The 23,943-nt window shown below is 43.6% G+C and overlaps 1 protein-coding gene across 1 annotated transcript in view; it reads right to left on the minus strand.

The window, feature by feature from the left end:
• Positions 1-23,943, minus strand: part of ADAMTS16 (ADAM metallopeptidase with thrombospondin type 1 motif 16) — a 547,822-nt gene that overhangs the window by 152,317 nt on the left and 371,562 nt on the right. The window contains exons 12-13 of the mRNA XM_075314921.1: positions 13,186-13,334; positions 9,280-9,452 (exon numbers count right to left, since the gene is read on the minus strand). Of these exons, the coding sequence (XP_075171036.1) occupies positions 9,280-9,452; positions 13,186-13,334 (322 nt within the window). The remainder of the gene's footprint in view (positions 1-9,279; positions 9,453-13,185; positions 13,335-23,943) is intronic.

Below are 23,943 nucleotides of genomic sequence, written 5' to 3' on the forward strand. Positions count from 1 at the left end.
GTAGTGATGGGCAGACCCAGACTAAAGTCGAGTTCCGCGCGGTTTCAAAGGTACCAGGGTGTCGGACCCCGGCCCTGGATTCAAGCTGTTTGATCTGGATCCGGCACTTGAGAAATAAAAAAATAAAGGAAAAATAAAGAAAATAAGAATGAAGTAAGCGTTTCTTACTGAGGCTCCGTCGCAAATGTACACTGCTCCCGTGTGGCTGTACACTGCTCCCGTGGCCTCTCCTGCACTTCCTGGGCCACTCATTAGGCTAATCCATATGCACTGCTTTCCCCGCCCACAGGAGTGCCTGGTGTCTGTGATTAGTTGCTGTCAGACATGCCCCCAGCGTATGTGACAGTGTCTGATGGCAACCAATCGCAGGCGCTGCAGGTCTGCCGTAATCCACACGAGGTTCCACGATGACTCAGCTCTGCTACATCTGAGTCACAGCGCGTGATCATGGAACATGTCCGCAAGCTGTATCTGCAGGCAGAGAATGAGCCGCGATCACCGGTAACTTTTAGGGTTTTTTATTTTTTCATATTTTTTAAAACTTTTTTATTTTTTTTTTACTCATCTCCTTAGGGGACTTTATCAATGCACATTCCGATTGCTTGTGCATTTCTGGTAATCACAGCAGCATTGCTCTGATCAGAAGAAATTCTCATCTCCTGTCTCATCTGTCGACTCACACAGGAAGTGAGTTATGGCAGCATCAGGGGTCCTCAGCTGACCCTGCACTACCATGACAACACATTATTACCCCGTGATTGCGTCATGGGGCCGCCGATGGTGGCAGGGAACACCGTTGTCACCGACATGGCCCTTTTAATCCCACTGTCAGTGTTTGACAGTGTGATCTAAGGGGTTAACAGGCACAGTCAGATCAGCAGCCATTTACGGAGAATACCGCGGACTCGCCGCCAAAGACCACAGTAACCAGAGAGAGGCTACGAAGGACATACTAGCACGTCCATGGTCATAAAAGGGTTAAAATGTAAGCATTCTTTTAATTTTTATTTCAGAAATCAATAGTACACATGAAATAAACAACTTTGTAATATATCTTTTCAGACAAATCTGCTTCTTTCGCTGCTAAACTTGATCAGTCATTATCAAAAGTCTCAGTTCTGAGGTAAAATCTGTATTCAGTGAAGTATTTTCCATTACTGAGGTAGGAGATAGCAGTTATTACTGTTGACATTCTATACAGATACAAGAGATAGAAGGGGGCAGGGCTCCTCCCCAGCCTCTGGCTGCTCCCTTTGTCTCTAGCTCCTCCTTCTGCCTCTAGCTCCTCCCTCCACCATTATCATAGAATATCATCAGCACCAACTGACACGTCCTATCTCAGTAATGGAAAAGACTTCACTGAATACAGATTTTACCTCAGAATTGAGAATTTTGATAAAGTCTGATGAATTCTAGCAGAGAAGCAGATTTGTATGATAAGACATATTACAGAGTTGCTTATTTTCATGTGTAATATGGGTTTATGAAAAACAAATTAAATCAATAGTATGTTCACATTTCCTCTTTTTCCAGAGGTCAAAAATGATGGTTTTTAAAGAGTTCTAGAGATTTGAAAACCTAAAACATCTAATTTTATCATGTGTTTCTGTTCATTTTGAAGCATCATTTTACTGTCAATTTCTTGACTTTTTTTAAAAATTTCTTTACATAAGGATGGAGATGGTAGCGCTAATTTAAAAGCAAAAATGCTAACATAACAATGAAAAAGTCACCCAAGCTTTTTCCGGGCATCTTTGTAGCCTTACAATTAACTTCTATTGTAAATTATGGAGCATTTTCCTAGTAAAAGACACACAAAAAATGAACTTGTTACTACTTTTAAGTATATGGCGTCTTTGAAAGTCTGAGCATTTAAAGGGAATCTGTCTGCAGGTTTTTGCTATGTAATTTAAAGCAGGAGATGGAGGCTGACAAAGAGTTCAAGCATGTGTCATTTATTAGCCTGTGTGCTGCTTGTTTACTTATATAGGAGTTTTTTTCATCTGTGATTTTTATTGGCCCGACTACACTAATCCAACTAGGCTCTCTCCCCCTCTGATTAGCATCTCTCTCTCTATAGATTAGGTTGATGTGGGTGGGGGCAGCTTTTTCAGCTCTGCTGCATTGGTAAATCTAAAAGCTCTGATTGTGTAACAACTGTTGCACCCAGTAAACTACACACTACAATTTATCTGACGATCCCAGTAGCGATGTGACACGCCCAGATCGTAGTTACGATTTGCCGAGATCGCACGTAGGTCGTTTATTAGCGGTCACACGTAACGATCTCAAAAACGACACAACATCGTTCAAAGATATATTGTTTGACCAAGGCAGTCGTGTGGATGTTGTTCGTCGTTGGCAGGGTGTCAAACGTAGCAATATGTCTGCTGCGATCCAAACGACGAACAATATTTTGAAAATTAACGTTTTAGCGATCAACGATTTTCAACCTATTTGCGATTGTTTGGAGTTGCACGTAGGTGTCACATGCAACGACATCGCTAACGATGCCGGATGTGCGTCACGGAAACCGTGACCCCGCCGACATATCGTCAGATAAATCGTAGCGTGTAACGCCGCCTTAAGTGCTACGTCATTGCATCATTGGATTTAGAGTTTGTATGTCTACATCATGCTGCTCTCAGATAAGGTAGCAAAAACCTGATTTTGCCATTAAAGAATACTTTTTTAGGAAACATTCGTATAGTGTTTAAATACTTTTTCAATTTTGATAAATTTTTTCTTTGTTGTAATAACAATAATGATACTGATTTTCCTTAGCATATGGCTGATAATCAGTAGACTAATTATTTTAATGGTATATGCATGCAGTTTTTGGGTCAAAAACTGAGGAAAACCGCCAAGTTTTTGAGGAGTTTTGATTATTTTAAGAGGGTTTGGAGAATTTCTGCCCAGTTTGTGCTCAGTCAATTTGTGCTCCAAAAACACCTAAAAAATCCCCTCTTTGTGGACAATGTCTAAAGGCTGCTTTACACGCAGCGACATCGCTAGCAATGTCGCTCGTGAAAGCACCCGCCCCCGTCGTTTGTGTGTCATGGTTAAATCGCTGCCCGTGGAGCACAATATTGCTAGTCCCCGACACACACACCTGCCTAACGACGTCGCTGTGGGCGGCGAACAGCTTCTTTTCTAAGGGGGCGGTTCGTGTGGCGTCACAACGGTGTCACACGGCAGCCGTCCAATTGAAGTGGAGGGGCGGAGAGCAGCCGCAGGAAAGTCATGCCCAACTCGTTGCCGGAGGACGCAGGTACGGTGTTGTTCGTCGTTCTCGGGGTGTCACACATAGCGATGTGTGCTGCCTCAGGAACGACGAACAACCTACGTCTACAATGACCAACGAGATTATGAAAATGAACGACGTGTCAATGATCAACGTCGCTAACGAAACGACGCCGGATGTGCGTCACGAATTCCGTGACCCCGATGACATATCATTAGCGATATCGCTGTGTGTAAACGGGCCTTAAGTCTATGTGCAAATAAGTCTTTTGGAGACGTTTTAAACTCTCCAAATCCTCTTAAAAATCTTAAAACTCCTCAAACTTTGAGATTTCTCTCAGTTTCTGCTCTAAAAGCTCTGGAGGGCTATGTTTCCACCACTGGCGGACACAAACAGAAAAGGGCCCTGTGCAAGAACAATATATAGGCCCTTTGCAATGCAAGAACTCTTCATAATTAATAATTCCACCTACTTTGGTGGTAGAAAAGGTCTCCCCAACCACTTGAGTCTCTGTGCGATTGGACAGGCTGCAGCAATGATATGTCCACCCCTGGTTCCCATGATACGCTTTTGGAGAGTTTTTGATGTTGCAGAAATTTTGCACCATTTATGCATCCATTAATTAAACGAGATTACTCGTGTTTTTTCAATGTATTTTTTTTTAACAGCGATTTTTTGGCCCTACAGTATTTGTCTCTTCTTGATATGTCTTGCATTACATACAGCTGCTTTGCTTTTGATACTTCCTAGTATGTAGTGGCAAATTCATTAAAATAGCACAAGCGATTTATGAATTTGGTGCCAAGTAAGAGATGGGCTTACTTCCTGTCTTCAGACGTCAGTGATTTTGTTACGTATGTGGTTTTTTTTATACATACCAGAATCACGGATATACGCAGACCCATTTTAATCAATGGGTCTGCGCACACATCAGTGATTTTTCACTGACAGTGTCTCCCGTGTGGCGTACATGCATGTCCGTGATTGCCGCACGGAGACAAGTCTGTTTTTTTCTGGCATCACTGATGTCCCACGGACCACACTATGGAGTGATCCGTGAAACATGTACCGGAAAAACATGAACATTGAAAATAAAAAACATTTTCAACTCACCCAGCTTCAGCGGCGCTCTGTTCTGTCTCTGCTCTCTGCAGCTCCCTGGCTGGCTCATTATGGTATGCATATTCATGTATGGCGTCACAGCCAACCCGGAAGTAGTTGCAGAGGGGAAAGACAGCGGTGGCCGGATGCTGCAGAGCTGGAGACGTCAGCACCATAGACAGCAGGAACAGGACAGGTGAGTATACGTCCATATGCAATCACGGAGTATGGATCACGGATTACACCTGGACAACCCACGTGTGCCATGAATCAAGGCACTTGGAGGGACATAGGTGTTTTTAACACATCAGTAAAAAAACGTGTATTTCACTGACGTGTGAAACAGGCCTTAGGCTATGTGCGCACTTTGCTTTTTACCTGCTTTTTACCTTCTTTTTCAACTGCAGCGTTTAATGCCAAAATGGTTGCGTTCTGCTTTTCAAGCAAAGTCTATGGGAATTTGGTTTTCTTGTCCGCACTTTGCAGTTCAAACTGCAGCCTTTTTGTTGCAGAACTTTGGTCAAAAACTCAGCTTTGCAGGGCAAAACCCAAATGGCAAAAACAATTGTTCTGTTTTTGTTTTTGCCATTTGGGTTTTGCCCTGCAAAGCTGAGTTTTTGACCAAAATTCTGCAACAAAAAGGCTGCAGTTTGAACTGCAAAGTGTGGACAAGAAAACCAAATTCCCATAGACTTTGCTTGAAAAGCAGAACACAACCATTTTGGCATTAAACACTGCAGTTGAAAAAGCAGCAAAAAAGCAGGTAAAAAGCAAAGTGCGCACATAGCCTAAGGCTATGTGTCCACGTTACTTTTTACCTGCTTTTTACCTGCTTTTTTGCTGCTTTTTCAACTGCAGCGTTTAATGCCGAAATGGATGTGTTCTGCTTTTCAAGCAAAGTCTATGGCAATTTGGGTTTCTTGCGCCCACTATGCAGTTCAAACTGCAGCCTTTTTCTGGCAGAAATTTGGTCAAAAACTCTGCTTTGCAGTTCAAAACGCAAAAGGCAAAAACAATTGACATGTCCAAAGTTCTGCCACAAAAAGGCTGCAGTTTGAACTGCATAGTGGGCACAAGAAACCCAAATTCCCATAGACTTTACTTGAAAAGCAGAACACATCTATTTTGGCATTAAACGCTGCAGTTGAAAAAGCAGCAAAAAAGCAGGTAAAAAGCAACGTGGACACATAGCCTTAAGCTGTTTTTGTAACTGCTAGTGCCAAAATTCATATGTTAGTACGAAAAGTCGCAAACATTGTGCCAAAAGTCTGGCATACTTAAAATACACCAGGGGTAAATTGGAGTGAAGTCGCTCCAAATTTGGAAACGTTTTGAAAAGTGGCAGTTTATAAATTGGGCACAAAACGTCTAGAATTGCTAAACTGCACAACCAAAGCATAAAACTAAAAAAATGCTGGTGATTGCATATAAAACAGGCTAAAAAAAGGCGCAAATAAAATAATAAATTGGGTGCAAACAAAAGGCGAAGCAAAACACACAAAACTGGATAAAAAACAGGTGCGAGGCAATTAGGAATCGAGGTCAGAGGGTACAGCTCAGTGTATTGCTGGTATTGTACATGTGGAATTACTGAAAAAGGAAAAAAGCTTCAGCAGCCAGTGTGAAACTATTTTTGTTATTCTATTTAATATAGATTTTATGGAAAAAAGAATACAATTGCCAAAGTATTATATATATATATATATATATATATATATATATACTAGAAGGTGGCCCGATTCTACACATCGGGTATTCTAGAATTTACGTATTGTGTAGTTCATGTATGATTTTTGTTATACATATATATATATATATATATGTTGTTGTGTGTACTTACCAAGTGTTTGTGTAGGGCGCTGTACATGTTCTGGGTGTTGTCTGGGTGTGGCGGGGGGTGAGAGCGGTGTTGTATGTGTGTTGCGTTGTTTGTGGAGCGCTGTGTGTCTGTAGCGTGTTTTGGGGGGAGGTATGTTTTGTGCAATGTGTGTGTTGTGCGGTATGTGCGTATATTTATGTATGCCGCGGTTTTTGTGTGTTGGGTGTTGTGTGTGCAGCGTTGTCTGTGTGCAGCGTTGTCTGTGTGTGTGGGTGTCTGTGTAGGGCGGTGTTTGTGGTTCCCAGTGTGTGTGTGTGTTGTGCAGTGCGCGTGGGTGTGTGTGTGTTGGGGGGAGATGTGCACCTCCCATCGTGCTCCATCTCCCATGCTGCGCACCCCCCATCGTGCTCCATCCCCCATGCTGCGCACTCCCCATTGTGCTCCATCCGCCATGCTGCGCACTCCCCATCGTGCTCCATCCGCCATGCTGCGCACTCCCAAACGTGCTCCATCCGCCATGCTGCGCACTCCCAAACGTGGTCCATCCGCCATGCTGCGCACTCCCAAACTTGCTCCATCCGCCATACTGCGCACTCCCCATCGTGCTGCATCCCCCATGCTGCGCACTCCCAAACGTGCTCCATCCGCCATGCTGCGCACTCCCAAACGTGCTCCATCCGCCATGCTGCGCACTCCCCATCGTGCTCCATCCGCCATGCTGCGCACTCCCAAACGTGCTCCATCCGCCATGCTGCGCACTCCCAAACGTGCTCCATCCGTCATGCTGCGCACCCCCCATCGTGCTCCATCCGCCATGCTGCGCACTCCCAAACGTGCTCCATCCGCCATGCTGCGCACTCCCAAACATGCTCCATCCGCCATGCTGCGCACTCCCAAACGTGCTTAATCCGCCATGCTGGGCACTCCCAAACGTGCTCCATCCGCCATGCTGCGCACTCCCAAACGTGGTCCATCCGCCATGCTGCGCACTCCCAAACGTGCTCCATCCGCCATGCTGCACACTCCCAAATGTGCTCCATCCGCCATACTGCGCACTCCCAAACGTGCTCCATCCGCCATACTGCGCACTCCCCATCGTGCACCATCCGCCATGCTGCGCACTCCCAAACGTGCTCCATCCGCCATGCTGCGCACTCCCAAATGTGCTCCATCCGCCATGCTGCGCACTCCCAAACGTGGTCCATCCGCCATGCTGCGCACTCCCAAACGTGCTCCATCCCCCATGCTGCGCACTCCCAAACGTGGTCTATCCGCCATGCTGCGCACTCCCAAACGTGCTCCATCCCCCATGCTGCGCACTCCCCATCGTGCTCCATCCCCCATGCTGCGCACTCCCCATCGTGCTCCATCCCCCATGCTGTACCAGCATCAGCCTCTCTGCCCGCAGCATCAGCCTCTCTGCCCGCAGCATCAGCCTCTCTGCCCGCAGCATCAGCCTCTCTGCCCCCAGCATCAGCCTCTCTGCCCCCAGCATCAGCCTCTCTGCCCCCAGCATCAGCCTCTCTCATCCCAGCATCAGCCTCTCTCCTCCCAGCATCAGCCTTTTCTGTCCCTAGCATCAGCCTCTCTCCTCCCAGCCTACCCCAGCCTCAGCCTCCCCCAGCATCAGCCTCTCTTCTCTCAGCCTCCCCCTCCCAGCCTTCCCCAGGATCAGCCTCTCTCCTCCCAGCCTCCTCCAGCACACCGTGCTCCTCTGCCGACACAGATCCGATCGCATACACACACACACCCCCGATCGCATACACTCACACACACCCCCGATCGCATACACTCACACACACCCGATCGCATACACTCACACACACCCGATCGCATACACTCACACACACCCGATCGCATACACTCACACACATCCGATCGCATACACTCATACACACCCGATCACATACACTCACACACACCCGATCGCATACACTCACACACACACACATTGACGATATTACACATACGCGCTCACACTCACAACATCCGGAGATACCACATGCTTCTGGCCATGTGATCCTCCGGCAGGTCCTGGAAGGTCACTCCACAGTATCGCCGCCGAGAAGCAAGCGATATCCCAGGATGTTGTGAGTGTGGATGCGATGTGATGTGTGTGTGAGGTGTGTGTGAGAGTGAGTGTGATCTGATGTGTGTGTATGTTGTTATGTGTGTGCGTGTGTGTATGTTCCGCCGCTGCAGGACCTTGATGCGCTGGTAACTATGCTACCATGGTTACCAGCGCATCCCGTCCTCCGCTCGCACGGGAGCCCACACCAGCATACGGCGGCAACCCCAGCAATGCGAGGGTATGTGTCGGCTGGGTTGGCGGCGTACGCTGATGTGGGCTCCCGGGGGTACAGTACTCACCTGGGAGTCGTGGCTCCGTGTCGGTCGGTTCGGGGAATGCGTGCGGGGGGCGGGGCCAGAGCGAGCGTGCATTGCGTGAGGGGGGCGGGGCGTGGGTGAGTTGCCTGGGCGAGCGACCAATCCGTGTAGGGGGGCAGGGCCATGGCGAGCCCAGCGGCCAATCAGCTTTGTGTCACCGTAAGGACACAATTTTGGAGCAAGACAGACAGACAGACAGAATAAGGCAATTATATATATAGATATATATATATATATATTTAAAAACAAATGTTCCAGGCGGCACACAATCCAAGGTGCATGTGTCCGAGGAAGGCATCCACAATATAACATAACTTGAACAAAGAACTCCAAATCAAATTTTTTTACAATTTAGTCCACATAAGTAAACAGTCAAAAATTACGTATTACGGCTAATAGTGAGCCTTTTGTGACAAAGGCTCACTATTAGCCGAAATGCGTAGTTTTCAATTATGCTATTGAATTTCAATTATGCTATTGAAATAGAAAAAAAGATAATACATAAAAGATGATTAAAGCGATAAAATAATGTTAAAATGTCCCAAACAAACAATTGTCTTGGAAGAACAGGTTTGGAAATACTAGACAGGCACAAACATAACATAAGAAATAGATGTGAAAGAATAAAATTCAATCACAATCTTGCACAATTGCACATTATCATAAATCAGAAAACAGAACCACGAATGATTGTAAGAAAAAAAGGAATGAAGCATATGTCTCTTACCTTCCACACGGGTGTAAGGTTTCCAGTTGTAGTACCAGCCTCTGAAAGGTTTACTGTTGTACTCTGCACACTGCTGCGCTCTATAGTCTATACTATTCTTAGGACACTTCTGACTGCTGCAAAGTTTAAATGATCGGGCAGAACCTTCACAGAATTTCCCACCATAAAAAGGTCTAAACCAAAAAGTGAAAAGTATGTATTAATGGTTGTATATGAGCATCTGACTAGGTTAAATTTAATGAGTATTGCCATCTGTATAAGTGGGACCCATGAAGTCTTCAACAATCTACAATCACTGGGAAGGCACATATCTGGGAATTTATAGTTTTTTTCCCACTGCTAATATAAGACATGTTTATCATGTATATAAAACATTACTACATAGTTTTTGACTACGGACTCGCCCACACCACCGTACAACTCAGACGAGTACTCTGATGTTTTAACGGATAGAACTCGGACCAAAGTTATCTAATAGGACAGTGTCGAGGTGGCGTTTGGTCTATGGGTATATGGAAATCGTCGGACTGCACTCAGATCACATCTGATTTTCGCGGACTCACAGAATGGAGAAGACAGAGAAATGTTGTTCTTCATTTGCTCCTTGTCTCTTACAAGAGAATAAGATCACACTAAGCTGACACTCTTATCAAACTCGGATCGGAGTTGAGTGTCATTACCATAATTCTCTCGCAGAAGAGGAACTATACTCATGTGACCCTCGGTCTTAAGCTGGTGTCACACATAACGACGACGACAACGACGTCGCTGCAACGTCACCATATTCTGTGACGTTGCAGCGACCTCAACAGCGACGTCGCTATGTGTGACACATAACAACGATCAGACCCCTGCTGCGAAATCGCTGCTCGCTCCTAAATGCTCCAGGTCATTTTTTGAACGCTGCTATCCCGCTGCGCCATGCTGATAAGCTGATAATCCTTTTGTTTGACACCGCAGCAGGGACGCTACGCTACGTCTGAAACCACACAACGACCGTCGACGTCGCTATGATCGCTGCTCCGTCGCTGCTTTTTATACCATGTTTGACAGCTTACTAACGATCATCTATGGTCGCTGCTACGTCACAGAATATGGTGACGTTGCAGCGACGTCGTTGTCGTCGTCGTTATGTGTGACCCCAGCTTTAGGCTCCAACTCTATACTATATAGACAGAGACAGCTCAAAATGATGACACAAAGACGCCATATATGTGTATTTTTACTTGAAATTACCACTGATTCTGCTGTGGGATACATAAATAGCTTTCCTTGTAAACAACTCCATATTTAATTAAATGCATTTCTTTATTTTTTAAATATTTCACCCAAATCATATAAATGAATTACAATAAATGTATGTATCTTAAATAATATAAAACCTCATTAGATAATAGTACAAGTGAAAAAATAGAACAGAAATATAAGTGAATGAAGGAAGTGGGGGGGGGAATTTTGGAGAAACAGTAGAGTAAGCAAATCCCTACATTTGGTCCACACAATATAAACCCTTTCATGAGATCAGACCAAAAGAAAAATTGCTGGCATTACTACCACACCTAGTTTCATTGAATAATAGGCACAAATAAAATATTTCCATATAATAGCCCTGTCTTGCGGTGTTCAACTTCTAAGGCTGGAGTCACACAGGCGTTTATTTTCTTACGACACATGACAACCAAGCGTAATGCAATGATTTCTACACACCCAAAGACGTGTATAGGTGCATGTTCTCTGATTATCAGATGCACTGGCAAGCATGCTGCAATTTATTTCTCTAGAAAAAATCTGCTGATCAGTGCTACCTCATAGTTTAAGCGTTGGACCGAGGGCTATTCGATAAAACATCAGCATGCACTCGGCTGTGTTATATGCTCTTGTGAGTGAGCCCTAAATAATCATAAAAATTCAGAGGAAAGCAAAAAGAGTGGCACTCACCACTGGCAATTTCAGTAAAATGCACTTTATTTTGGACACATAATTGAGGACAGAGACATCAGAAGAATGAGCAACAGCTGTTTCACATGAGCCCAGGCTTCTTCCACCTCTCAGTGAGTGCTGGGGAATGCTTACTGTTAGGGCTAAGCCACACGGCGAGAAAATCGGTGCGAGTGGAGTGCGATAAAACATCGCATTCCCCTCGGACCAATTCTAGCCTGTGTGTCAGCACACATGGGCGATTATTTTCTCAGCCCTAATCGGACAGAGAAAACAATCGCAGCATGCTGCGATTGTAAGCTGAGTCTCTTTCTCTCGCACCCATTCAAGTGAATGGGGCGAGAGAAAAATCGCACTGCACTCGCGGTACATCGGTGTACTGCTAGTGCAGTGCGAGAATGGCAATACCCGGCTACACAGGAGAGAGGGAGAGAAATCCCTCCCTCCTCTCCTGAGTGCCGGCCCGCCCCCCGCAGCTGAGGTCTGCTCGCACGAACGGACCTCAGTTGCAAGGACACAGGCATGACACTCGGCTCTGCTGTACTGCCAGCACGAGCCGAGTCTCATGCAAGTGGATCGCAGTAGTGCCCGTGTGGCCCCAGCCTTAGGCCTAAGCCACACGGTGAGAAAATCGGTGCGAGTGGAGTGCAATAAAACATTGCATTCCCCTCGGACCAATTCTAGCCTGTGTGTCAGCACACATGAGCGATTATTTTCTCAGCCCTATTCAGACCGAGAAAACAATCGCAGCATGCTGCGATTGTAAGCCGAGACTCTTTCTCTCGCACCCATTCAACTGAATGGGGCGAGAGAAAAATCGCACTGCACTCGCAGTACACCGGTGTACTGCCAATGCAGTGCGAGAATGGTAATAGTTGACTACGGAGGAGAGAGGGAGAGAAATCCCTCCCTCCCCTCCTGAGTGCCGGCCCACCCCCCGCAGCTGAGGTCTGCTCGCACGGTCGGACCTCAGATGCAGGGATACTAGCATGACACTCGGCTCCTGCTGTGCTGCCAGGGCGAGCCGAGTCTCATGCGAGCATCACAGTAGTGCCCCATGTGGCCCCAGCCGGGAGGAATAAAGTTTATTTTCATCTGGTAGTCAAGCTTTCAGTGAGGCAGCTGGGCAGCTTTAAAAGGTTATTAACTTGCAAATTAACCTCATATCTGCAGGTTGATAGTATTTTTTTAAATGCCAGATTCCCTTAGAGCATAATAGGGAAACCAAAATGTAAAAAGTAAGTCAACTTTTTATTAATTTAAATACTGATCATTTGTAAGGAGTTGGAATTACTGTCCTCATCCCCTCAAAGACAATGTGATGTGTTGCAATGTAATGAACTGTTTTAAATGTATTTAGTCCGGCATGATGGGACTAATTCAGACTTGGTGAAGTTATATGGGAAGACAAGATGGTTGCTTACTGGGAGGTGACAGAATCCAGAATTCGTTTGTGCTGGGCCTAGGGTCCAATAGTTAGCAGGCTGCCATTATTTTAGGTGTGTGTTTTGAAGAGAGAGACAACAGATACTTGACTCCCATTGGATGAAAACCTACAGTACTGATTTTGGCTTACAAATACTGAGGTAAAAATCTCACCAAATACTGACCGTGTAAATGTGGCACAGGTGATTTCATGATATTTAAAGGGAACCAATCACCAGGATTTTCAAATACATAACCTTAAGCAAGTGCTATACTGGCACTATCAGGCAGATTCTCTACATACCATTAGTGGTCAGCTTGGACGTATAGGTTTTCAAATCCAAGAAAGTGAAGTTTATAAATTCAGCAGCTACTTGACTGGTATGAGCAACGGAGCAGATAATCTCTGGGTGGGTATTCATGTGGATGTGGATCCCCCCCCCTCCCTTCCCGACTGTTGTTCCTCCCTCTCTCTGTTCTTTATGGTAAGTATTATACAAATAATACAAATTTTGAAGAAATTGAAAAAAAAAGAATAAATACCGTGGGTTATTACACTGGCGTTCCTTGTACGCAACACCTCCACCACATGTTCTAGAGCATGGGGACCAACTTGACCAGTCAGACCATTGACCATTTGTAGGTTTGGGTCCCTCATCACCATGTTTCACACACTGACCTCTCCGGCACCACTGCAAAACACCGACATCTTGATGATTATTACTATTATTATTATTATTGTTTTTTCACAGTAAGTTTGCGTTTTCACATTATTTGGATAAGTTCACATGGCTAGGCCAAGGTGTAGCAGTATTGTGGCCAAAAACTACACATTTTTTCAAATTGATTTTTTAATTCAAACAATTAATAAACAACCTAGAGATTACACTGGTATATACAGTCATGGCCAAAAGTGTTGGCACCCTTGAAATTTGTTCCAGAAAATGAAGTATTTCTGTCAGAAAATTAAGGCAATCATGAATGTTTTGGTATAAACATGTTTATTTTCTTTATGTGTATTTTAACAACACAAAAAAAACCCCTGAAAAATGTAAATTGGATAAATTGGACATAATTTCACACAGAAAACCCCACAATGGACAGTACAAAATTATTGGCAACCTCAACTTAATATATGGTTACATACTATACTCTTTGGAATAAATAACTGCATCAATCGCTTCCTATAACCATCAACAATCTTCAAACATCTCTGAACTGGAATTTTGGACAACTATTTTCTTGCAAACTGCTTCAGGTCTCTCATATTTGAAAGGTGCCTTCTCCCAGTAGCAAGATCTATCCACAGGTGTTCAACGGGATTTAGATCCGGTTTCATTGCTGGCCACTTCAGAACTCTCCTGTGCTTTGTTTTCATCCATTTTTGGGTGCTTCTTGAAGTATGTTTGGGGTCAATATCCTGCTGGAAGACCCATGACCTAGTATGCAAACCCAGCTTTCTGACACTGGGCACTACATTGCAACCCAAAATCCTTTAGTAATCTTCAGATTTCATGATGCCTTGCACAAAGTCAATGTACCCATGGCCAGAGGCAACAAAACAACCCCAAAACATCTTTGAATCTTGACCACATTTGACTGTAGGTATTGTGTTTTTTTTTCCTTGTAGGCCTCATTCTATTTTAGGTAAACAGTAGAATGACGTACTTTACCAAAAAGCTCTATCTTGGTATCATATGTCCACAAGAAAAGGATTTTGGCTTGGAAGTACATTTTGGCAACCTTCAGTGTATCTTTTTATAGCTCTGTGTCAGCAGTGGCGTCCTTGTGGATCTTCTGCCACAGCGTTTCACTTCATTCAAATGTCGAAAATAGTTTGAGCTGATACTGATGCACGTTGAGCCTGCAAGATGGCTTGAATTTATTTGGAACTTGATTGGCACTGCTTATCCACAATCTGTACTTTCGTGCTTTCATCAATTATTCTCCGCTGTCCACATCCAGGAAGATTAGCCACAGTTCCATGGGCTTCTTGATTATGTTGCTCATCATGAACAAATGGACATCATGATTTCTGGAGATGGACTTATAACATTTAGATTGTTTGTTGATATTTTTCAACAATTTTGGCTCTCAAGTGCTCATTCAGTTCTGTTCTTTTTGTTCTCCATGCTTAGTGAGGCACACACGGATATCCAATGCAAAGATTGAGTCAACTTCTCTTTTTATCTGATTTCAGGTGTGATTTTCATACTGCCCACATCTGTTACTTGCAACACGTCAGTTTGAATGAGCATCACATGCTTGAAACAAAGTTATTTACCCACAATTTTGGAAAGCTGCAAACAATTTTGTCCTTCTCCTTTTTGGGGTTTTGTGTGAAATTATGTCCAATTTTCCTTTTTTTCTGGGTTTTTTTTTCTGGTTGTTCCAATACACACAAAGGAAAAAAAAACGTGTATAACAAAACATATAATTTCAATAATTTTTTAGGAGAAAAACTTCATTTTCAAGAACAATTTCAAAGGTGCCAACTGCCAACACTTTCGGCCATGACTGTATATGTTGGGGTATACAGTATTTAGTCCACTGCACTTTGACTCACCCTACGTCTGGGTTCATGAATACATATTTCACAGTCCGTATATAGACCACAATGCCTGGAGTCATTGCAGGATCCTTTGACCCCCGACTTCTAGTCTAATTTGTTTTTATGACGGTTGTATATTCAGGTTACGAGACCTGGGTTCAGAATAGGTATTACAGTTTGTGTAAAGACCATAAATACTGGGTGAATCTGGCCTAATACCAATTGACCCAAACCATTTTCTAAGTAACACTAGACTGCTTAAACTGTGTTTCACATCAAACATACTCAGGCCACGTTACAATAGCAATTCATGGAAAAATGAAAATACAAACAGTTGTTTTAGTTTATGGCATTTTGGGGGTTATTTTCATTTTCATTTATTTTTTTTTTCAAAATGGTGCATGCACTGAGCGTGTTTTTTTTCAAGAATCAACTTAGAAAAATGTTACAAAATAAAAATCTCACCAAGACCTTTGTTAAACTACATTATAAATTATTTAAAATGTGAGTTTTTATTTTACAAGCATTGAAGAATGCTGAAAAGAAATGCTCGATGAGAAACCCTACTATGTTTCACAGATATACTGTAATCTTTATAAAGTTTAGTACATTTGTAGATAACCTGCATTACTGCCAGAATTTGCACATAGAATTATTTTTTTTGAGGGGGGGGGGGGATATTTTCACACTTACACTTTTTTTTTATTAAAAGACACTGCAAGCAGGTTCAGAACCACAGAACATGTGTATGATTTCTGGTCTCCAGCCTAAAGGAAAGTGAAATTCCTAATTTAATTTTAAAGCACCTTTTTGGTATTTTTTCTGATTAACAGCCAGAGTGGTATCACTAATGCATGATTCCTGTCTGTAGTAAATACTTACCAGCCAGTGTCTTTGTCATGATGTGACTACAGTATAGTGAGGGATGAGGGGCTCCTGTACTGTCCATCATGCTAAGAGACCCTAAGCTATCCTTGACCTCTGAAGGTGGAGATGCAGGAGTCCCTTGACTTCCTATTCTCCTGACCAAATCTAATCTGTTACCCTCCTAGGGAAGGAAGGGAGAAGAGTTTTATGGAAACACAGATTAAGATAGACAGGGGAAAACCAAAACTCACACACACACAGCAAACTTCACAGGAATAAGCAGTAATAGACAAAGGAGAAAAGGAAGACCAGGAAGGCAGCAACAAAAAGACAACCAGAGTTAACACCACAACAACTCATAGCAATAATGCATAAACACCAGCAAGTCTACCTCACCAGATCAGTCTAAGTAATCTATAGCTGGCATTAATGGAATTGTTCAATCAGCATATATAGGAGGGGAGTGAACATGACTGGTTCCTCCACAGCATGGGATCAAACTGACTAACAAGCAGCCTAGCAGAGATTAACATTTGCTAGCCTGCCTAAGTCTGTGGGTCAGCACCCGCATCTCCCTGCACTGACCACACACATCAGAGAACATTAGCAGGCAGAGTGCCAGAATCTGTAGTTTCCAAAAAATTCTTACGCCACCAGGACAGTTGGCAATAGCAACAAAAACCTACTTATTACGGTTTTCTTCTGTTCTCAGCGCTACTCCGGACATCTGCTGGTTCTGACCTGCCGGCTCACTGCAATGTTTGCTGAGCAGACTGGAAGTCACTTCTCAGTATGTCAGAATGAGGCTCTCATAGACTTACAATGAGAGTTGTACACAAGAGTTGTAGTCACAAGATGACAAAATAGGAACAGAAGACAGCTGCTGATACGTATTTTACTAAGGGCACTGAACAAACATTAGCGGTACCACTCTAGCAGTGAAATAAAAAATAAAAATGCCAGAGTGGTGCTTAAAAAAATGTGTTCAAATTTCAACATTTTACAGTTTACATATAAATATAATCAACTGTATGTAAAAAGTTATAAAACTTTATGTGCTAATTGTGATAAAATTGCTAAATTAATTTTAAAGTGTTAGATATACAATCAAATGAAACAGTATGTTCAAGAAATTATGCAAATGATGCTTAATTTAGACGTTGCTGCAAAAATATTTCCAGTAAGGGTACTTTCACACTTGCGTTGGGTTGAATCCGCTGGGTCCGTTGCTGCGTCGTTTTGACGCATCCGTTATTTTTGTGGTGTCAACGGATGCAATGGGTCCGTTATTTCACAGGTATCCGTTAGCTGATTCCTGTGAAATAACGGACCGTTGCATCCGTTTGGTGTCCGTTAGGCGTCCGTCTAACGGAATCCGTCGGCTCTGTTTTATTTCTTTTTTTATTTTTTTTCATTCTGGGCATGCTCAGAATAAATTAGCGGAATCCAGCAGCGGATTCCATTGTTAAGCACTTAGCAACGGAATCTGCTACCATAGGGAACCATTATAAATTTTAACGGAACCAACGGAATCCGTTGGTTGGCGTCATTTTGACACAAGCATTTAACGTTACATTCTGCGTTGCTTCCGCTTGGCGGAAGCAACGGAGCATCGGCCAACGGAAGCAACGCAGGTACTTTTGACACAATCCGTCATCAATGCAAGTCTATGGGAAACAACGGAATCCGTTAACGGATTCCGCTGTTTCCCAAGACAGCGGATTGCGCCAAAAAAAAAACCAACGCAAGTGTGAAAGTACCCTTAGTCCAATGATTTTCTACACATCAAAAACAGTTACTTGTACTGGTTAATTTTTAAATTTGGATTGGGTGAAGGAGCTTACTCTTTTCCCAGATATTTTGTGTTTCAGAACAGTTCACTTGAAGATGAAATGGGTGAATGAATCGTATTATTAAAAAAAACAAAAAAACCTCAGGCCACAATTATGCTGTCAGTGGCATTTATTTATAAGGAATCACTCAATGACCAATGTCCTAATAATATACTACAATCTCACCTTTCTTACCTCTATTTAACAAAGATATAAGAATAAGGTAAGAGAGGAGGATTAATGAGATCCCAGGAAGAAGCATATAAGAACAAGGTTCATGCGAACATTTGTGACCGAATAAAATAACTAATTGGAAGCCTTCACCTCAGCACCTTGTAATAACAAGGCACTGCTTTTATTTTGCCTTCTTGTCACACCTGGTTATTAGCATCCTGTATGACGATGGTTGTCATTACTGAATACATCTGGATTCACACAAGGAGACATTCTTCTGCGCGTTATAAATGGTTCAATGGCTAGATGTTGGCTGTGCATCAATAATAAAATGTAATTGTTCTGTGGTCAAATTATGTTTATATTAATGATTTTATGTATAATGATATTCATTGATGATTATTCATAAATATAATTTAGTACACCATATTAGTTTTGGTGCAGCTGAAGGTACCCGGGATCTTGTAATCTTGATGTGAGCTTGCCGCTGTCATAAATGGACAGCTTTTATATTTTTCCGGTTGCAGTGAAACATTCCTGTTGTTGGAGAGGACAGGGAGCTTCTGACGGTGATGCTTCTCAGATTTGGGAGCTGTATAAATCACAGAAATGGGGGGTCTGGAAATATGGATTATAATCTGGCACCTTTTTGTTGTAATGGTTACAGATTACCATCTATATTCCAGACCCTCAACTTCTGTGTTTCAAATCTGAGAATCCTCTCCAACAATAACTTGAACATTTTCCTTCAATCAGAAAAAATATAAAACCTGTCCATTATATTGACAATGGACAGGATAAAGATTCCCAGATCACATCAGGACTACAAGATCCCAGGTACCTTTAGCTGCACCACAACTAATGTGGTGTACTTAATTATATGTACCAAATGTCCAACTGGGGGTCTGTATGTAGGGGAGACCGGACAACAGCTCAGGACAAGGATGAATTCTCACCGCCACACAATTAGAGAAAAAAGGATAAATCTACCTGTGGCCAAACATTTCTGTAACCCAGACCACAGAATCATGGACATGAAATTGCTGGTATTGAAAGGAAACTTCAAGTCTCAGAGCGATAGAAAAGTCTGGGAGTTATGGTGCCTTTGACAAATTCAGAACAGGAATGAAGACGTCCCATGGATTGAAGTATTTTTACATCAATTAAAGAATGTGCTTCTCTGACCATTTGGGGGCATCACAACCCAAGACCAGAGCTCAATCAGAAGACTATAAAACTTTCACACTCCTTATCTATGAACTGCTGCAATGTTTACTGCCACAACTGTTTCTCCCCTTCCCATACTGATAGTTCTGCTTCACATAACTTGTCTTATTTACTGCTCCATTCTATGTCCTGTTGTGTATAAATATGTGACTCTTCAGATTTTTTGTTATAACATGCCTGATGAAGAGACCTGCGTAGTCTCCAAAGCTGCTATTTATTATCTATTTTTCAGTCAGCCATTAAAATCTATCAACCACTGAAGACTCTCATATTGTAATATCTTTCTATCTACTGGCTTCAATGGTACAAAAATATATTTCCTGTGCAGTTTCTGGTCAGTTTGTGATCTATATATTTAACGGCAAAGTATATTGTGTCATTTAAAATTCCAACTCGTCCTACAAAAAACAATCCCTCATATGACTATGTTGGCAGAAAAAAATAAAAGTTATAGTTTTTCGCCCAGGAGCTAAGGAATTGAGAGGCCGAATAATTTTGGTTTAATGATTTGTTTCTGTGCTTATTTGGCTTTAGCTTTAAGGGTCTCACCATCAGCATTTTCCTTTTATTAATGATAATTAATCAAGGAAGGAAAAAAGGAAAGGAGAGGTTTCCTAATGCAGGAATACACCATAAATTGTTATGTCCAGAATACACCATCTATATTATTAACGTTTATTCTTATTGTAAAATTAGGCAACATTTAGCTGAAATCACTGATTTTGGGGGATCAGCCTACACTTCAGTAAACTACTGAAAACATCTGAAAGATCACGTAAGTTAAACAAAAAAAGTAGAAAATCACAGAGCACTCACTATCCTTAAAATGCCCTTTATTCAATACTTTTAAAACATGCTGGGAGCGAGCTGGGGGGTGTAGGATGACAGCCATTTTTTTACACTGTTTATTGATTTACTAGTACCTTAGGGGACTTCAATCGGATACAGTCCGATTGCTTCTGCTATCTGTACAGCAGAATTTCTGATCTCCTGTAAACACCGACGCTAAGACAGCATTCACAGAAACTGCGTCATGACAGTAACAGAAGGGACATCCCATGGCCCCGGCTGTCTTGACAACTGATCGGTACCTTGTGATCCCATCATGACATGCTCCCCTCCGGCACGCATTAAATCCCACTGTCAGAGATTCACAGCGGGATTTAACTAGTAACCAGGAGAGGGTGACTCTCCGATCCAGCCGTGCTTGTTAGCTGCACATGTCAGCTAATCACATCGGCCAACATATGAGGGGAAACATGCGGGCTGCCCACCCTACTGCTTTATGCTGATTGTCTGTAAAGGTAAAATGTTTTAGGTGCCAAGTACGCTATTAATTCATGTCGTAAAATTACTGCTGCTGCTAGTGAAGTGGGTCCCTGATGTAGCAGAGCTGGCATCAGGTAGCGTCCAATGCCACCTAACAGTCAGGTAAGAGCAGCTTTAGATTAGATGGTAGATAAGATAGGAGGAGTGACAGGTGGCCAGGGAGGTTAGTTAGAAAGATGGGCATGAGGAGAGTCAGTTCTGCAGAAGAGTTTGAGGACTAAAGATGTGGCATGGAATTAGGGCCAGTCAGGAACCCTGAGGTAACCGCCTAAAGATCTAGCCAACGGCTCACCTCTCCGGACCCAGGGAAGATACCAGGCTTGACAGCCATTGGGGCCCAGAAGCAGACACCAGTGAGAAGAAGAGTGGTGAAAGGGATACATAGGAGCCCAGCAGCTTGCAGACTAGTTGCAAGATAGGAAGGATAGGTAGAGTGAGAGTATGCCAAAAAAACAGTAACCGCAGAACCGCAAGAGTGAGGCCATGTTGTCTGTCATAGTGGTGAAAAGGAAAATAAATAGGGATGAGCGAATGTACTCGCCACCATTTGGTATCCGACGGATAAAACAATATCTGCTCCGATACTTTCATTTTTATTTCTGACTTCCTGGCGCCTGTTTTCCAGCCAATGAACACATCTTATGTTGCTTGCCCTCATAATAATGCCGCAGCCATCTTTGTTCTGGTGGTACTGTGATTTGATTGGCTTGGCCGCACAGCATCATAGGGGCTATAAAAGCCAGCAACCATTTTGTGAACACGCAGGGATAGGGCGCTGGTGGTGTACATAGACTGTATTGTGTGCGGGAGAGCGTTCGTAGATCCAACTAATAAATAGTCCTTGTAAGGGCTGAATACAGTGTCCAGTAGCTGCTAGCAGCTCCATAAATCGCTTTTTTTTCGGTCTCTCTCTCTCTGTCTGTCGGTCTCTTCCTCTCCCTCCTCTCTCATACTCACCAATCACTGACCGATTACTGACACGGCACTGCACGGCTGTCACACTGCTCCGGCGGCTTCTCCAGCTTCTGAAAATGCCGGCCACTCATTTTTCCATCTCGTATTCCTTGCTTCCCCCGCCCACCGGCACCTATGATTGGTTGTATTCAGATGCGCTCCCATGCTGAGTGACAGCTGTCTCACTGCAACCAATCACAGTTACCGGTGGGCAGGTCTATGTAGTGCAGTAAAATAAATAAATACATTTAAAAAACGGTGTGCGGTCCCCCCCCAATTTTTATAGCAGCCAAAGTAAAGCCACAAGACTGAAGGTTGGTATTCTCAGGATAGGGAGCCCCACGTTATGAGGAGCCCCCCAGCCTAACAATATCAGCCAGCAGCCGCCCGGAATTGCGGCATTCATTAGATACAACAGCCACAGGACTCTACCCGACTCATCCAGAATTGCCCTGGTGTGGTGGCAATCGGGGTAATAAGGAGTTAATGGCAGCCCATAGCTGCCACTAAGTCCTAGGTTAATCATGGCAGGCGTCTATGAGACACCCCCAATGATTAACCTGTAAGTGAAAATAAATAAACACATACACCTGAAAAAATCCTTTATTTGGAATAAAAGACAAAAATAACCACCCTCTTTCACCACTTTATTAAAATCCCCAAATACCCCTCCAGGTCCGGCGTAATCCACACGAGGTCCCACAACGCATCCAGCTCTGCTACATGAAGCTGACAGGAGCAGCCGCAGAACATTGCTGCTCCTGTGAGCTCCACGCAGCAACTGAAGTGAGCCACGCTATCAGCAGTGACGTCACTCAGGTTACCCGCGGCCACAGCTCTCAGGTGGAGGACTCCAGCTGGCTGCGGGTAACCTGAGTGACGGCACTGCTGATTGCGCAGCTCACTCAGTCACTCAGGGGATTTGTGGTCATCGGTGAGTCCTTCACCTGTGATCGCAAATCAGGCCGTGGTACACACACAGAGCCACGTGATGACAATAAAGTCGGGTAAAGTTCATCCGAGTTCATTCTAATCGCGCGGCTCTGCCTCGCAGCCATGCGGAGCCAAGTGGGACAGCACTGTCAAAAATGCATTCAAAATGCATTCAAAATGCATCCAAAACTCGGCTCTGCTACATCCCCATAGAGCATGGCTGGCTGCGAGACAGAATGACGCGATCAGAATGAACTAAGATGAACTTCACCCGACTTCATTGTCATCGCGATATTTTGGTATTCGATCATCCTTAAAAATAAATTGTTTAAGTTTTGGTTTCCAAAAGTACTCTGGTATCATGTGTTTGTCTACTGTGTCTACAATGGGGAGTGGCTGCAACATGATGGAAACAACCTAAAAAAATGGTGTTACACACACCACCCGAAAACCTGCACACACACTGACTCTCTCTGATGAAGGAGTCGTTCATACCAACCATCGGCAGTTCCACAGACACACATTCTGTCATGTTGAAATGAATTTCTCAGATCCTTGAACAAGAAGATTCTTTTGCCAGGTCATGTGAGATCCTTACTTGGTGGCTGAATTAAAATTATGTATGTAGGGCAGTACTATGGAATCAAGATCCTCTGATAACCATTACAATAAACGTCTTCAGAAGAGAATGGGGATCCATGGTCACACAGACTTCCTTTCAGGGAGTCTGGATTCAGGAGATCAGTTTCCGGTCATCCAACTTAGGAGAGTTGAAGGCCGTGGAGGAAGCAACCAAGGCTGCAGTAACCTTAATTCAAGGGACCTGTGTAAAAGTATATTTGGACAACATAACCATTGTAGCTCACCTGCAACATCAGGGAAGTTTAAAATCTATCTCAACAGTATTCTTCTTTTAGGCAGAGCGACGTCTGTCTTTATCAGCTCTTCACCAGCAATATCCAAGCAGATTTCTTGAGCAGGAGGGATGTTGATCCAGGAGAATGGAGTCTAATGATCAAAATCTTTATTAGAGATGAGCCACCCCCCTAGTGTTCGAGTTCGGTTCGGTTCGTCGAACGGCGGGTGTGTTCGGCGAACGTTCAACAAACGTTCGACGAACACCTTCGAACCCCATTGAAAACAATGGCAGGCAAACACAAACACATACAAACACATTATACATGTACACACACAGTTAATAAACATTGCCATTATACTTACAGGTCCCCACGATGCGTCCTGCAGACTCTGTCTCCCGCCGCTTCTCCTTCCGATCATCGCTGCGCCCTCCCGGTAACAAGCACTGATGATAGGACCTTCTGTGACGTCGTCATAGCATGTGACCAGTCACGTGTGTATTATCTCATTGGCTACAGACTGGTCACATGGCCAGACGTCATGCTAGGTCCTGTCAGTGTATCTCTCCGGTACGCG

This window comes from Anomaloglossus baeobatrachus, chromosome 6, assembly GCF_048569485.1.
Source record: "Anomaloglossus baeobatrachus isolate aAnoBae1 chromosome 6, aAnoBae1.hap1, whole genome shotgun sequence".
Lineage (NCBI taxonomy): Eukaryota > Metazoa > Chordata > Amphibia > Anura > Aromobatidae > Anomaloglossus > Anomaloglossus baeobatrachus.